Here is a 15,912-nt window from a genome sequence, read left to right on the forward strand (position 1 = left end):
CAGAAGAAAGAGATGTGAGAGGCATTACAAATAAAGGATTGACCAGATCTGTGAGCATAAAAATGAGGGAAGAGTAGACAATAATGCTGAGGTTTTAAGCCTTTAAGGGTCTTGAGCTCACCTCTAGAGAATTCATCAATTCCCAAAGTTTCACCCATCCTTTTATGTGGAAGTCATGAATCTTCATCTCCGTCTATGGTTTTGCCCCCTAAACTTGTCTTTCACCTACTGCCTGCTGGACATTTCAACCTGATTGTCCTACTATAACCTCAAACCTAGGATATCCATAAGCAAGCTCACAATCATCAATCCACACAGTCCTGAATCACATATTTCTGTCAATACAGCATCTCTTCATTTCTATCATCTATGAGCCTTGACACTACTACATTTTTGCTGATATGTCCATAATAACTCCTATTGCTCATAAGTGAAAAATTATTTTTTGGAGTTAAGTTTGTAGAAGCTAAGAGTGTTTTTCCAATATCTGAAATCTGCCAAAATTCTTTAAAGTATTCAGGCATTCCCTTTAAATGACTAATTACATACCATTAAGGTTCCAGTGGAATTTCCTCGATAAGTCTGCCACTTCTTCCCATCAAGACTATACATGATGATAAACTGAGAGATGTAGAGGCTGGAGAACTTCTGACGGGCACCCTGGGTCTTGATGCCATGAATAATCATTGGTGCCAACAGATCCACCTACCGATTAAAATAACACTTTATTTTAACCTATTTTTAAATGTATGTGCTACCTCCTGAAACTAATTATTAGCTTAGGAAGAATCTACATTGCTACAGATGTGTCCATCATTACCTTAGATGTGCAAGTGAAGCAGTCACCAATGTTGAAATGTGCATGTGTGTGTGAAGCTGTGGGATACACAGTAGAAATGAATAGAAAGATGCTTATTGAGTTCCCAGCCTGCTTCTTGACAAACCAAACCACTACCAAATCATTGAGCCCCCATTTTGTACACACACACACACACACACACACACACACACAAACACACACACACCTTTTGTGGACTCACATAAGCTAATGGACCCACATAAGCTAATGCTTTGCTCACACCTCAGCCTCAGACCAAAGCCAATTTCCTCCTCTCTCCCGAAACCAGACCCACCCCAACATCACTGTCAGTGATGAACTGCTACACCTCCTTCGAGTGTTAGTTCAGAAACTACTTTTCCTGGTTAGCCTTCTCTGACTCACTCAGACAAATTTAGTGCTGCTGCTTCTATGCTTCTACTTCACTTTGTATATAACTTCATTATAGCAAATTATTGCACCATATTATAAGGTTGCTTTGCTTTTCTGCTTTCCTTATTAGACTGAGATCCTTAAGGCAGTGAACCCATTTGAGTCACCTAACTTTCTGTGTCTCAATTTATCTGTAAAGTGAAGATAATATTAGTTTTTATCTCAAAGGGCTGCCATAAGGGTTAAAGAGTTAATACATGTAATGTGCTGAGTTCAGTGCCTGGCGCATACTAAACACTCAATCAATGTTAGCTTTTATATTCTCTCTAGCCCCAGCACCTAATATGGTATCTGGTATAATACTGCTGTATAGCAAATGCTTTGGAATGAATGAGTGAATAATGGGAAAGTAGTACAGAATGGACACTTCTTAAAGAAGAGGTCATGGGCTGCAAGAACATTAGAAGTATCAGTTACTGTCCTAACAAGCAAGTCAAATTTAGCATGTTTTCACAAATGCCTGACACACACAAATTGGACTGGTCATGACTCTTGTGCTTAATAACTGTCTCCTTCAGCTGACTGTAAGTTCCATTCATACACTCATTCAAAGAATATTTTTTAGCAGTTGCTATGTGCCAAGCACTGTTTTAGGTACAGGGAATAGAGAAGTAAACAAGAAACAAAGCCCTGCCCTCATGGAACTTACAGTTGAGTAGGAGAAATAGACCTTATATCATATATATTTTTATTTGTTTATAGCATCAAATAGTGATAAGTGCAGGAGAAAAATGAAGCAGGGTAACGGGACAGAGTGTCAAGGTCTTCAGAAGTTGCAGCACTGTCTTTTCCCAGATTAGATGGTATTCCCAATCAAAGACACTTCATTTTAACCTCTTGGTATGGTGGCATAAAAAAGTGAAAGCACCAGGCACAAAAATCATGACTTCTACTGAATTGACTTTTACTGTTTCTTCATATAGATAGAGTATAAGAGTTCTTTCTTGGACCAGTGATTATTGTATTTTCTAGCAGCCTTGCTAGAATAAAGCTGCAATAGAACCAGGCTACAATAAAGCCTTGGCAGCCTACCTACATTCTGCAGCTGACAAATGCTTGACAACTGATGAATGCTTGACAAACTGCCAGGCTTATCCACTTCATCTTCCTGTGCCTCTTCTACATTATAATTGGCACCTGGGAGCAGTTTGACAATTACAGACTCAACAGCTTCACCTATGTGCCCAGCCAGGTGTTTCAGTGTAACTACAAGACACATCTGTCTACTAGGAAGTAAGCAAGGTGGTAATGAGTTTCATTGTATGAAAGTACAAACACTGCAGCTGCATATCTCCATGGGGCCTGCTGACTTCCCCCTGTGCATTGCCTGGTCTTGGTCACCTGGTGCTCCTCAAGCCAGCCCAGTGCTCTTGTGTCTTGCGGCCAGGCTGTTGTGCACTGTTCAGGCCTTCTCATGAGAATAGATGCCTTCTCCAACTCCCTTCCTTGTCAGCACCCCCTTTCAACTCCATCTCCATGGTTTATTTTATAAAGTTACGAGATCTATAAAAAGTCTAGCTGGACCTTAGTAGGACAGATGGCAAAAACCACCTTGAAGATAAGGCGATTCAATAGTGGTAGATGATAACATAACTAGGTGGATATGTAACTGGTTTAATTACCACAAGTAAACAGTGACAGTTAATAGATGGTTATCAACTTAAAGGGAGCATTCCAGAAACAGTGTAGTATAATGATTACCAATTAGGGTTCTGGAGCCCAACTATCAGAATTTGAATTTTGGCTCAGTCACTTATTAGTCGTGTGACTTGGGCCACAATAACCTCTCTATCCTTCAATTTCATTATCTGAAATGAAGATGATAGTAACATCTACCTCACAAGGTTGTAGTAAGGACTTAACAGCTTGATTTGTATTGTGCATATACTAAGGAAGTCTTGTCTACTTCAATATTTTGATCATGACTTTACTGCAGTATTACAAAGTTTACTGATCAAATCAGTAACTGGAAAAACTAGGAAATACTTTGGGACACTGAAGATCGGCAAGCTGAAACAATGGGCCAAATCTAGTAAGTGGAAACAACAGGGCATATCGTTCAGGGTTCATTGGCTAGGCACAGACAGGACACTCTATTTACTAGTCTTATCAGGTTGTATCTAGTGAGGAAGATATAATTCTGCCCTCCCAAATAAGAATGTTAATTACAAAAAATTAAATAGCACAGACAGACACAGGGTGGCCAAATAGATAAACATGTTCTCTACATAGGGATACACTTAAGGTTGAAAATAACCATAGAAATACAAGGTGAAGAACATAACATGTTTGGCAGAAGCACAAACCAACAAAAAATACTTAGGGATTAGTGAACAGCAGCTCAGATTGAGTCAAAATTGGCAGTGTCTACAAAACAATGCTGTGGCATTAATAGACATGCTATTTGCAAAGATGGAAACCAAAATGTTTTCTCCATTTCCTGTTTGGGCTTCTAGAAGGCATCTAGCCTTATGTTTAGGTGGAGAGGCTGAGTAGGCACTTCCAAGCTGCCCTCAACTTTTGTGAGGCATGGAAGAGATCCAGGAGTTTCCATCTGTCTGCCTTTGAAGGGGCCTGATTGATCATGTGTTGAAATGATAGTATTTTCAGATATGTTGAGTTAAATAAAATGTATTATTAAAGTGAATTTCACATTTTTGAAAACGTGGCTACTAGAAAATGTAAAAGTACACATGTGGTTTGCATTTGTGAACCATTTGTTTTATGTTAAAATAAAGGGGATTGGAGTACTTAAGGACACGTGGGCAGTTGGAAGCATCTAATAATAACATATACTGTCTTGAGAGATGACGAGTTCAATATTATAGAAAATATTCAGATGTTCTAATCCCAGTAGAAGGACTAAAATACAGAAATAGGACATATCAGTATACTCAATTCTATCCCCATATCTCTTTGTTCATGATTGCTTTTGTACAAATCATAAGGCATTCTGTTCTTTAGTTTTCTCATATTCATAGAATCCTTTGAGCTTACAAGAGGAATAAGTAATGCAATTGATCGAATGTGATACATTTCCCATCACTGATTACATTTTCTAACCTTGATCCAAGAAAAGGGCTCCTTGGTGCTCCAGGCATTGATTGATCCGGAATAATGAAGTCTGGCCAGCTTTGGGGCCCACTGTCCTTTGCCCAAGTAAAGAAACAGAGATTAAATTCAGCTGGGTTAGTCCTAGACACTTGAGAATAAAATTATTGTCTTGAGAAAGGTTAATCTAAGCTGTGGTGAAAATAGAGAAAAACATAAAGGCTTTATGGCATACCAGTATCAATTACTATCTAAGGATATTGCTTATCCTTGTTGTCCATTTTATTTTCTAAAATTTATAATTTTGTTAATTGTTAGCACCTCTAACTAGCTGATACTGCAATTTGTTACCAACACTACCAAATAATAATATTATTTTTTCTTTTCTTTCTTTTTTTGAGATGGAGTCTTGCTCTGTCACCCAGGCTGGAGTGCAATGGCGTGATCTTGGCTCACTGCAACCTCCACCTCCTGAGTTCAAGCAATTCTCCTGCCTCAGTCTCCTAGGTAGCTGGGACTACAATCGCGTACCACCATGCCCGACTAATTTTTGTATTTTTAGTAGAGACGGAGTTTCACCATGTTGGCCGGGCTGGTCTTGAACTCCTGACCTCAGGTGATCTGCTTGCCTCAGCCTTGCAAAGTGCTGGGAGGCATGAGCCAACATGCCCCGCCTATTATTTATTATACAATGTATGTTCATTGTAGAAAAATCAGAAAATGAAAAGTAAAAATAAGTAAAAATACAAATAAAAGAAATTTTAAAATGTAACCCTTCCACCTAGTGAAAAATGTTACTATTTTGGTGTAAAACTCTTAAGCCTCTTTTTCAAGAGGATTTTTTTACCCCACAACAACATAGGTTGGCAAACTTTTTCTGTAAAGGGCCAGATAGTAAATCATTTAGGCTTTGCATATTATATGGTCTCTGTTGCAACTATGTTACTGCTGCTGTAGCCATAGATGATATGTAAATTAATGGACGTGGCTGTGTTCCAAAATAAGACTTTATTACGGATGCTGAAATTTGAATTTTATAATTTCACATGTCATGAAATAGTCTTCGTCTTTTTGTCAATTATTTAAAAATGGAAAATCTGTTCATAGCTCACATGCCATACAAAAACAGGCAGTGTGCTGCATTTAGCCTGTGGGCAGTAGTGCTCTAAAACAATTTTTGAGAATTCTCTATAGACCCTAGTCAAACTTTACCATTACTGCTCATAGGAAAGTATAGCTTCCTGCTACACTGAAAAGAATTGACTCAAGGAAGAAATACTGAAGGTAGGAAGGATATTTAAGGAGGCAGTGTCATTGCCCAGGTAAGAAATGATGGTGACCTGAGTTAAGATGGCCACAGTGGGAAGTGGAGAGGAGGAGATGTATTTGAGAGGCACTTATGGAATAGAACTAATAGAAGCATGGAGATGGATTCGTTATCTGAGATTCTCCACCAGATTATTAAAAAAAGATATAATCAGCCCAGTTTCTTGGAGCAAAAATAATAGTATTTACCATATTGTCCTGAAGCTGTAATCTGAAAATCTCTAATGCGTCCAGAAGCCATTCCCAGGGGAGTCTGACACTCTGAAATGAAACAGGTGGAACACAGTAACTAGAAGTGCACAAAATTCAGCTTCTCAAATGTAAGTCAATGAAAATAGGAGAACGTCAACAAATGCTAATTTTTTTAGTGTTTAAATGTGCCAAGAACTGTACTAAATGTTTTACTGTATTAGTTCATTTAATTAATCCTAACAGGTGCTAGAATGATTCACATTTTACAGCTGAAGAAACTGGGGTCCATACATAAATAGACCAGTGGCTCTCTTACTTGTTTAGGGTTAAATCTCCAAACTCTTCCAAGTAGTATTTCTAAGTTATCTGGTAACTAAATCAACATTAAATTCCAAAATCTGCTACTGGAGATCTTCGAGCTTTACCAAGTTGTGAAAATGAGGTGGTTTTTTTTTTTTTTTTGTCAATTATCTAGAGCTTCAGGTACAAAGTGTTCAAAGCTTCAAGTATATCTGCCCTCCTCTGAGAACTCTGATGATTTCTACCGGCAATATTCGTTTTAAATTTGATAGTGATGTAAGCTTGTATTTATTTCCTGACACAAGCAACCATTCCAGAAAGGAGGAAAGCTGTAAAGAAGTAGGCTGAGTAGGTAGGGAACCTCTGCCCACATTGCTACTCACTGTTGCTGTACACCAGAAAAAGTGTGCTCATCCCAGCATGTAGGTGCTCGCCAATAAGGCATTCCACCCGCCAAATTCCAGCTTTGGATGGTAACATTTCCACTGTCTCAAAAACACCTTATAAAAACCAACAGGAACAGAAATTATTTCTTTTCACTAAAAAATGAGCATGAGATACATTGGTTTATGTGAAATATCAGAGTAGACCTACCAAATTTGGTAGTTCCACTACTTTTGGACCCCTCAAATGCAAAGTGCTTGCTACGTGACCCTTACAGTTGGGGGTTGTGGAGATTGAGTTCTGACCACTCCCCTTCCCCCAGGAGATGAGAAACAGGGTGACTGAATTATTTGATGGTGGGGACAGGAGAATGCTACTGCATTATGATTGACCTACATTCCCAGGGTCTTTCTGAGCAAAAGGCGTGTTTCCCATTGGCCAGACGTGGACTCTGTGAAACAGATAAGTCAGGGTGAGTTCCCTCTGGATCCAGTCCACTAGAGCTGCCTACAAGGGTAAAGTTACCCCAGCAACAAGAAGCTGCAGGTGAACACTGAGGGCTGAGAAATGAGTCACAAGTTACCACCCAGAATAAAGGTGGAAGAAACCATGTCAAGGGGATTTCATGACAGTCACGTAAGGGAGTCTCTAAAGAGTTCCCTGAAAGTGCCCTGCAGGAGAAAGAGTCAACTTTAAGTATTGCCAGGCACAAACAGTGTTAAGCTAGTTTACAACAATGGTGCCAGCTGTAAATAGGTAAGAACTATCTTATCCCCTTACCTTTAACCTATCCATGTTGGAGTTCAAAACAGCAGCTATAAAGGGGTTGTGGGGAAGCACGATCATCACAAGGTACAGAAACAGAGGACTCAACCGTGTCTCCCTTTTCCAATGCAGACTTCCAGCCTGATGCAGGCTCAAGTTGGAGGAGGGGAGATTGAAGTTAAATCAAGTTCAGAATTTTGATTAATATCTTGGGATGGACGTTGTAATTTCTGATTTGAACTGTATTTGTGATATAAAGTGACTTTAGTCCTGTTTATTACTTAAGGGTGAGCAGAAAAGTTACAGGGCTTATCAGAATTTTTATGAAGAAATAAGGAAAGTTTACCCCCACTATTAAACTGGATTTTTTTTTTTTTTTTTTTTTTTAGAGACAGGGTCTTGCTCTGTTGTCCAGGTTTGAGTGCAGTGGCACTTTCATAGCTCACTGCAGCGTCAACCTCCTGGGCTCAAGCAATCCTTCCACCTCAGCCACCCAAGTAGGTGAAGTAGCTGGGACTACAGGTATATACCACATGTCTGGCTAATTATTTTTTGTAGAGACGGGGGTCTCGCTTTGTCACCCAGGCTGGTCTTGAACTCCTGGCCTCAAGCAATCCTCCAACCTTGGCCTCCCAAAGCGCTGGGATTACAAGTGTGAGCCATCGCACCTGGCCAAACCTATTTTAAAGGGACAGTGGAGAACCAAAATAAAATTGTGTTGTGATCAACATTATGAGTAGTGCTTAATCAATATACTGGTTACATACATAAACAAATCACTCTTTGGATGACTACTGGTGCCCTATGGGATTTGAGATGGTAAATGATAAAGGAATAAATTCCTTTTCCCTAGGAAAGTACTGTGACATTAATTATCCATTTATTCTGTTCTATTTCCTTTTTAGCAATTTTTCTATATCTGAAATTATCTTGTTCATTTGCTTTGAACAAATGGTTTAAAAAGCATTTGAAAAAGTATTACTTGAGAGCATGGAGCTTGTCTGCTTTGTTCACTGATTGTGTTCCCAGTGCCTAGGCCATTTAAAGCAAGTACTCAACAAATAGAGTAGGTAGAAGAAAGAGCACAAACAAGCTCATACCTGGATAGAGATTGTACACTGCCATTTTATACTCCTCTTTTTTTCGTACAGTGAACACATGTCCACTGAAATGAATAGAATGGATGTTTTCATTGCTGCCCATGCTGAGCAGATACCATCGAATCCTTTGATCCTGAGCCATTACTAAGCCAGGTAGTGTATCCATTATGTAGCCATTGATTGCTGGAGAAGGACACAGAGAAGCCTGTTAAAATCTATTATATAAGTTTCTTTCTCTCCACTCCACCAAAAAAACGGACATCTATAAGGATTCCACTCCCACAGATATACTCTAAATAAATACAATGTTCAAGTCCCTGGATCAAGTCTCATTTGTCAAAGTGCAATCTGCATTTCACAGTGATAATGTTTGGAAGTGGAATATATTACCATGGAAGCGATAATTCTCTTTAAAAGTGGGATCTTCCATCTGGATATTGCAGGGAGCCCTGCAGTTTCTTTCCATGTTTTCAGTGAAGTACCAGCTTTTGGTCTCATCAAAGATAGTGAAAAACAGAGCAAATTCCTGTACTGTCACTTGTCTCCCATGAGCAGGGTTCAGTGTGTTAGTGTGGCAGACCAGAAGGGGTCCAATCAGGCCTGAGTGCACATCTTTTTCCTAGGGAGGGAAGACATCAATCCTATGAGTATAAGCTCTCTCACCTATGAACCAGAGTGGATTTCTCATCAATTTTTATGCCACTCCAACCTGCCTCCCATCTTCCAAAAATATAATCCATCCTCTTCAGTAGATTCCAGAATGACATTTCTAAAACACAAATATAATGATCAACTCTCCTATTTAAAGCTTCTTATTGCACGTAGGATAAATACCAAAATTCTTAGCACACAAAGACCATTTCTTTTAAACCAAAAAGTGGTCAGCACAATAGACACCTGCTTACCAGGTCAACATCAGAGAAATAAGCCCAGGCTTTGCAGTCAAACTCATCTTTAGTGGGCGCCATATGATGTTGCACTTTCCAAAAGTAAGTTTTGGTTTCATTAGGCTTGACAAAGTTTTTTCTAGGTTCTGCTCCTTGCCTCTGATCTTCCTCATAAGAAATAAGGCTAGAATAGAAGGAATAGGGACGAGAGGCCTGATTTTTGAAAGTTACCTGCAGAACAATAACGACAAAAAAAAAGCAAGAATAATCTTCTAGGATCTTAAGGTCCTTAGGGTTTACATCCCTAAAAGAAATACCTGTCTTTTGGTCTTCATCAAAGTTTTTAATACCCTGGAAGAAGTGGTACAGAAGATGGATGCTGTTAGAACTCAAACCTAATCCTGAGGAGGTTGTGTATTCTAAATTTAAGGTACGAACTCAAAGTTGCAAAGGAGAAAATTCCTAAACACTTAAAAGCAATTCCAGAGTAAAAGGGAAAATGTTACTGCAGGGGTTATAAGAGACCATAACGCCAGGAGTTGATATGTAAGTTAAGGTTCTTCATGACAAATTCTAGAATGAATGCATATTATCTTTTAAAAAAGGTTTACTTTCCAGATTAAAAATTATACATATTTATCATAGAATATAATGGAAACTAAAATAAAATGTAAGGCAAAAATTGCCCACAATTCCATAATTTTAGATCCTTCTACATCCTTAATATAAACAATCAATTAATTGAAACAACAAATAGATATTTTCAGAAAAAAATAAAACTACTTTGATCTTTGGTTCACACAATGCACCAAAATAACTTTTAGTCTACAGGAAGTATTAAAAAGTTAAATGTAAAAAATTAAACTGTAAGAGAAAAACTGAAGAAAGTATAGGTGTTTTTAAAAAAATCTCTGGATAGGCAGGAATTTTTATAAACATAAAAGCAATGAAAGTGTCAAAAAGTAAAGACTGATGGGTTACTACCTAAAAATTAAAACCTGTTTTATTTCAAAAACCATCATTTATAAAATTAAGAGAAAACAAAAACTTGAAAAAGTACTTCTCATTAAAATGTTCAGTGGTTTACTATCTAATATACAAGGTAACATAATTAATAAGAGAAGCACTTCCTCCATGAAAGACAAATGTGCAAGGGACATTACCAAATAATTAATAAGAAAAACTCTTAAGATGCTCAAATATATTGCACTTCTGGAATTTTATCTTAGAAAAACTGTCGTGATTACAGCGTTATTTATATAGTGAAAAAAGAAACTGTCTAAAAGATTGTTCAAAATAAATGGTTACATAAACTATGGTTCCATAAATTCATATAATAGACTATTATGCAGTATTTTAAAAACATACATAAGAAGTGTTTTTAATGACATAAGAAATGTTTATGATGTGATATTTAGTAAAAAAACAAGAATCAGAATTCTGTATGGTATAATTTGAATACATAAGGAGAAAAATACATAGGAAAAATAGAACGTACACAAAGATAATTATGGAATTATTTTTCTATACTTTAAAAATTTCCAAAAGTGGGAATACATTATAGTCAGCAAGAAAATAAATATATAAAATTAATTTTCTTGTAATTCCATTGTCCTTAACTCACCATGATATTATCTTCAACTTCTGCTCTTATATATGGCCCCAGGAGTCCCAAATGTTCATTTAGTTCTCCACGGTATAAGGGCTGAGTGAAGGAGCCATCAGTAAATTCCTGGAAAACAACTTTCTTGAACTGAGGGACACTGCCACTCTGAGCCCTGGAGGAAAAAAAGCAGAGGAAAAGCAATAATTTTATGTACCAAGTGGGTAGAAATGCCTCACATCCTCGTTTTCCTAGGTGCCTGAGAAGCATTTTGCATAGTTAACCACTTCATCTTCCTTGAAATACTCTTGCCAAGCTTTATTAGTATGTAAGTTCCATGAAAGCTGGGGTTTGTCTATTTTGTTCCCTGTTGTATTCCCAGCACCTGTAATGGTGCTTGGCACAAAGTAGGTGCTCAAAAAATATTTGTCGAATGTTGAATGCATGTAGAGTTTATAAACATACTCCAAATATAAGAGAGTCCCATGGTCAAGCCCTTGGATCTCTTTTCTTTTTTACTTTTTAAAGCCCTATTAAAATTGTGAACTAAAAAAATTGTGAACTAAAACATATACGATAAAGTGCATAAAACACAAATGCCTTTGGTACATAAATGCAATCATCACCCAGATCAGTAACATTGCCAACAACCCACAAGACTCACTGGATGTCCCTTTTCAATCATACTTTCTCCCTTCCCACTGAAGGTAACCACCATTCTGATCTTTATGATAATCATTTCTTTGCTTTTATTTATAATTTTACCAGTTATGTGTACATCCTTTAAAAATATAGTTTAGTTTTGCCTGTTTTGAGGTGTGTAAATAAAACATAATACATATATTCTTTTGTTTCTTCTTTCACTTAGCATTCTGGTTGTGAGATTCATCTATATTATCATATGTAGCTATAGTTTGTTCATTCCTATTGTTGTATAGTATTATATGAATATACCCTAATCACGGACATTTGAGTTGTTATAATCTTTGGCGCTTTCATATGGGCCTGCGATAACCTTCTGGTGCATATCTTTTGGTGAACATATATGTGCATTTCTGTTGGGCACATATATAAGGGTGGAATTACTAGGTATGCATGTGTTTGGCTTTGGTAGGTATTTCTACACTGTTTTCCAAAGCAGCTGGACCATTTTCCATTTTCATTAGCAATGTATGAGAGTTCCATTTGCTCCAAATTATTACAAATACCTGGTATTGACTGTGTTTTTACATTTTTGGATGTTCTATGTGGTTGAGCATCTTTTCTTATGAGTAGCAGTCATTTGGATGTCCTCTTTTGTGGAGCACCTATCCAAGTTTTTTTCTGCCAAGTTTTCTGTTGGATAATCTGCTTTTTTCTTGTTGAATCAAAAGAGTACCCTATATATCCTTGATATGCTTTTTTATATCTCCTTGATTGCTGGAGAAGAAGGACACAGAGAAGCCTGTTAAAATCTATTATATAAGTTTCCTTTGTGTGTCCTTTGTGTTATGTATTGCAAACGTTTACCATTCTGCGGCTAATCTTTTCATTGTTTTTATGTTATCTTTTGATGAGCATAAGTTTGTAATTTTAATGTGAGGAATTTATTTAAAAAACCTTATTGGCTAGTGCTTTTTGTATCTTGATGTCAATTCTCTTTCTTTCCCTACCCTGTGGTTATTGATATATTCTTTTACATTTTCTTTCTAAAATGTTTGTGATTTTATATTTCACTTTTAGACTTGTAATGCAATGTGAATGGATTTTTGTGTATGGTGTGAGTTAGGAATCCAATGTAATGTTTTATCTATATAGATACCAACATTTTCCAGCATCTTTTATTGAAACTCTACTTCTGTGACACCTTTGTCATAAATCAAGTGTCTATATGCGTTAGACTAGTTTTGGATTTTCTGTTCTATTTCATTTACCTGTTTGATTATCCCTATACCAACTGCTACATTGTTTTAATTATTATAGCTTTAAAATAAGTCTCAATATATTAGACAGCAATTACTCTCATCTTATTCTTCCTCTTCAAGAAGGACTTGGCTATTCGTAAACCTTTACATTTTCATATTAATTTTAGAATCAGCTTGTTGAGCTCTACAAAAGGAAAGTCTTGGGATTTTCATTCAGGTTGCACTGAATCTATAAATCAGTTTGGGAATAACTGACATTTTCAAATATCATGTTTTCCAATTCATGTACGTGGTATATCTTGAAAGTTATTTAGATACTCTTTAAAGTTTCTCAGTAAATTTCCATAGTTTTTTTTTCCATAGACATTTTGCAAATTTTTAGCTAGACTTATTTCTAGATACTTGTTAGTATTCTATTCCACTATTTATTTTGTTTTTACTTCCTCATTGTGTCTCACCAAGCTGACACACTCAAACTTAACTTTCCCCCTGGTCAGGACTCTCCTAGAAAGTGGCTATCTTGGCTTATGACCATTCTCAAGTGAGAGACCTCAAGACTAAATTAGAAAGAAACCATAGCAATAAAAATCACGATGGGGTCATCTTCCAGCTTCTAACCAGAAGGAAATCAACCACCTTCAGCTCAGCAAACCTGCAAGCAATGTGAGCTGTGTGACAATCCAACAGAGGTGGAGAGCCAGCACTGATTTGGGCTGGATGATTCAGGATAATCACTTGAGCAGTGAAGCCAGCTGCTTCCGTTGGCAAGTCATTTTGGCTGTCACAAGCCATATTGCCATGATAAACATCTTTGATGGACACATTCTTGACACTGAAGCCCACACTGTCCCCAAGAAGAGCTTCACTTAAAGCTTCATGGTGCAATTCAACAGACTTTATTTCAGTTGTAATGTTAACTGGAGCAAAGCCGACCAATCATGCTGGGTTTGAGAGCACCAGTCACCGCTAGGCCCACAAAGACAATACCAATACTACCAATTTTGTAGACTTCCTGGAGAGGTAGGCACAAGCCTTGTCAGTTGGATGAGCTGGTGGTATGATATAATCCAGAGCTTCAAGTGGTGTGTTACACTGGTATTGCCATCTCTACAGGTGACTTTCCACCCTTTAACCAAGGCATGTTAGCAAGTTGTCAGCATTCCAACCAGAAATTGGCATAAATACTACTGTGTTGGGGTTGTAGCCAATATTCTTAATGTAGGGCAGACTTCCCTACTGATTTCCACATAGCTCTGTTGGCAATGGCATAGTTAAGTGAAATCCATTTTTTAACACCAACAATTAGTTGTTTCACTTCCAGTGTGTAAACCAGAAGGGCATGCTCATGGGTCTGCCCATTCTTAAAGATACTAGCTTCAAATTTGTTAACACCACCAGCAATAATCAGGACAGTACAGTCAACCTGAGAGGTGCCTATCATGATGTATTTTTAAATAGATACACAATAATTGTACATGTTTTGGGGATACATGTGATATTTTGATACATTAATACAATGTGTAATAATCAAATAATGGTAATTGGAATATCAATCACTTCAACCATTTGTCATTTATTTGTGTTGGGAACATTCCAAGGCTTCTCTTCTAGCTATTTTGAAACATACAATAAATCATTGTTAACTATAGTCACCCTACTGTAATATCGAACACTACAACTTATCCCTTCTATTTAAGTGTAATTTTACTGTGGGGAAAAGAAAGAGAGATCAGACTGTTACTGTGTCTATGCAGAAAGAAGTAGACATGAGAGACTCCATTTTGTTCTGTACTAAGAAAAATTCTTCTGCCTTGAGATGCTGTTAATCTGTAACCCTATCCCTCTCTCTCTCCCTCTCCCTCTCCCTCTCCCTCTCCTTTCTTCGGTCTCCCTCTCCTTCTTTTTTCGGTCTCCCTCTGTTGCCGAACCTGGACTGTGCTGCCGTGATCTCGGCTCCCTGGAACCTCCCTGCCTCGGGCTCCTGTGATTCTCCTGCCTCGGCCTGCCGAGTGCCTGGGATTGCAGGCGCGCGCCGCCACGCCTGAATGGTTTTTGTATTTTTGGTGGAGACGGGGTTTCGCCCTGTTGACCGGGCTGGTCTCCAGCTCCTGGCCTCGAGTGATCTGCCTGCCTCGGCCTCCCGAGGTGCTGGGATTGCAGACGGAGTCTCGCTCACTCAATGCTCAATGGTGCTCAGGCTGGAGTGCAGTGGCGTGATCTCGGCTCGCTACCACCTCCACCTACCAGCCTCCTGCCTTGGCCTCTTAAAGTGCTAAGATTACAGCCTCTGCCCCGCCGCCACCCCGTCTAGGAAGTGAGGAGCGCCTCTGCCTGGCTGCCCCATCTGGGAAGTGAGGAGCACCTCTGCCCAGCCGCCGCACCGTCTGGGAAGTGAGGAGCGCCTCTGCCCGGCCACCCTGTCCGGGAGGTGAGGAGCACCTCTGCCTGGCCGCCCAGTCCGGGAAGTGAGGAGCGCCTCTGCCCGGCCGCCCCATCTGGGAGGTGAGGAGTGCCTCTGCCCGGCCGCCACCCCGTCTGGGAGGAAGTGAGGAGCACCTCTGCCCGGCTGCCCCGTCTGGGAGATGAGGAGCACCTCTGCCCGGCCGCCCCATCTGGGAGGTGAGGAGCGCCTCTGCCTGGCCGCCACCCCGTCTGGGAGGAAGTGAGGAGCGCCTCTGCCTGGCTGCCCCATCTGGGAAGTGAGGAGCGTCTCTGCCCGGCCACCCCGTCTAGGAGGTGAGGAGCACCTCTGCCTGGCTGCCACCCCGTCTGGGAGGAAGTGAGGAGCGCCTCTGCCTGGCCGCCCCGTCTGGGAGGTGAGGAGCGCCTCTGCCCGGCCGCCCTGTCTGGGATGTGAGGAGCGCCTCTGCCCAGCCGCCCCGTCTGGGATGTGAGGAGCGTCTCTGCCCGGCCACCCCGTCTGGGAGGTGAGGAGCGCCTCTGCCCGGCGGCCGTGTCTGAGAGGTGTACCCAACAGCTCCGAAGAGACAGCGACCATCGGGAGCGGGCCATGAGGACGATGGCGGTTTTGTTGAAGAGAAGGGGGGGAAGTGTGGGGAAAGGAAGGAGAGATCAGATTGTTGCTGTGTCTGTGTAGAAAGAGGTGAGCATAGGAGACTCCATTTTCTTC

At 39.5% G+C, this 15,912-nt stretch overlaps 1 protein-coding gene across 3 annotated transcripts in view; it reads right to left on the reverse strand.

Annotated features, from left to right (window-relative positions):
- Positions 1 to 15,912, reverse strand: part of F8 (coagulation factor VIII) — a 222,926-nt gene that overhangs the window by 67,147 nt on the left and 139,867 nt on the right. For 2 of the 3 annotated variants that reach the window (XM_054471985.1, XM_054471986.1), the window contains exons 15-22: positions 10,900 to 11,053; positions 9,294 to 9,506; positions 8,779 to 9,007; positions 8,389 to 8,571; positions 6,523 to 6,639; positions 5,837 to 5,908; positions 4,334 to 4,419; positions 550 to 705 (exon numbers count right to left, since the gene is read on the reverse strand). In XM_054471985.1, coding sequence (XP_054327960.1) covers positions 550 to 705; positions 4,334 to 4,419; positions 5,837 to 5,908; positions 6,523 to 6,639; positions 8,389 to 8,571; positions 8,779 to 9,007; positions 9,294 to 9,506; positions 10,900 to 11,053 — 1,210 coding nt within the window. Of the gene's footprint in view, positions 1 to 549; positions 706 to 4,333; positions 4,420 to 5,836; positions 5,909 to 6,522; positions 6,640 to 8,388; positions 8,572 to 8,778; positions 9,008 to 9,051; positions 9,158 to 9,293; positions 9,507 to 10,899; positions 11,054 to 15,912 lie in introns of those variants that run through there. The other variant, XM_054471987.1, reaches the window with a different exon arrangement.

This window comes from Pongo pygmaeus, chromosome X (genome assembly GCF_028885625.2).
Source record: "Pongo pygmaeus isolate AG05252 chromosome X, NHGRI_mPonPyg2-v2.0_pri, whole genome shotgun sequence".
Lineage (NCBI taxonomy): Eukaryota > Metazoa > Chordata > Mammalia > Primates > Hominidae > Pongo > Pongo pygmaeus.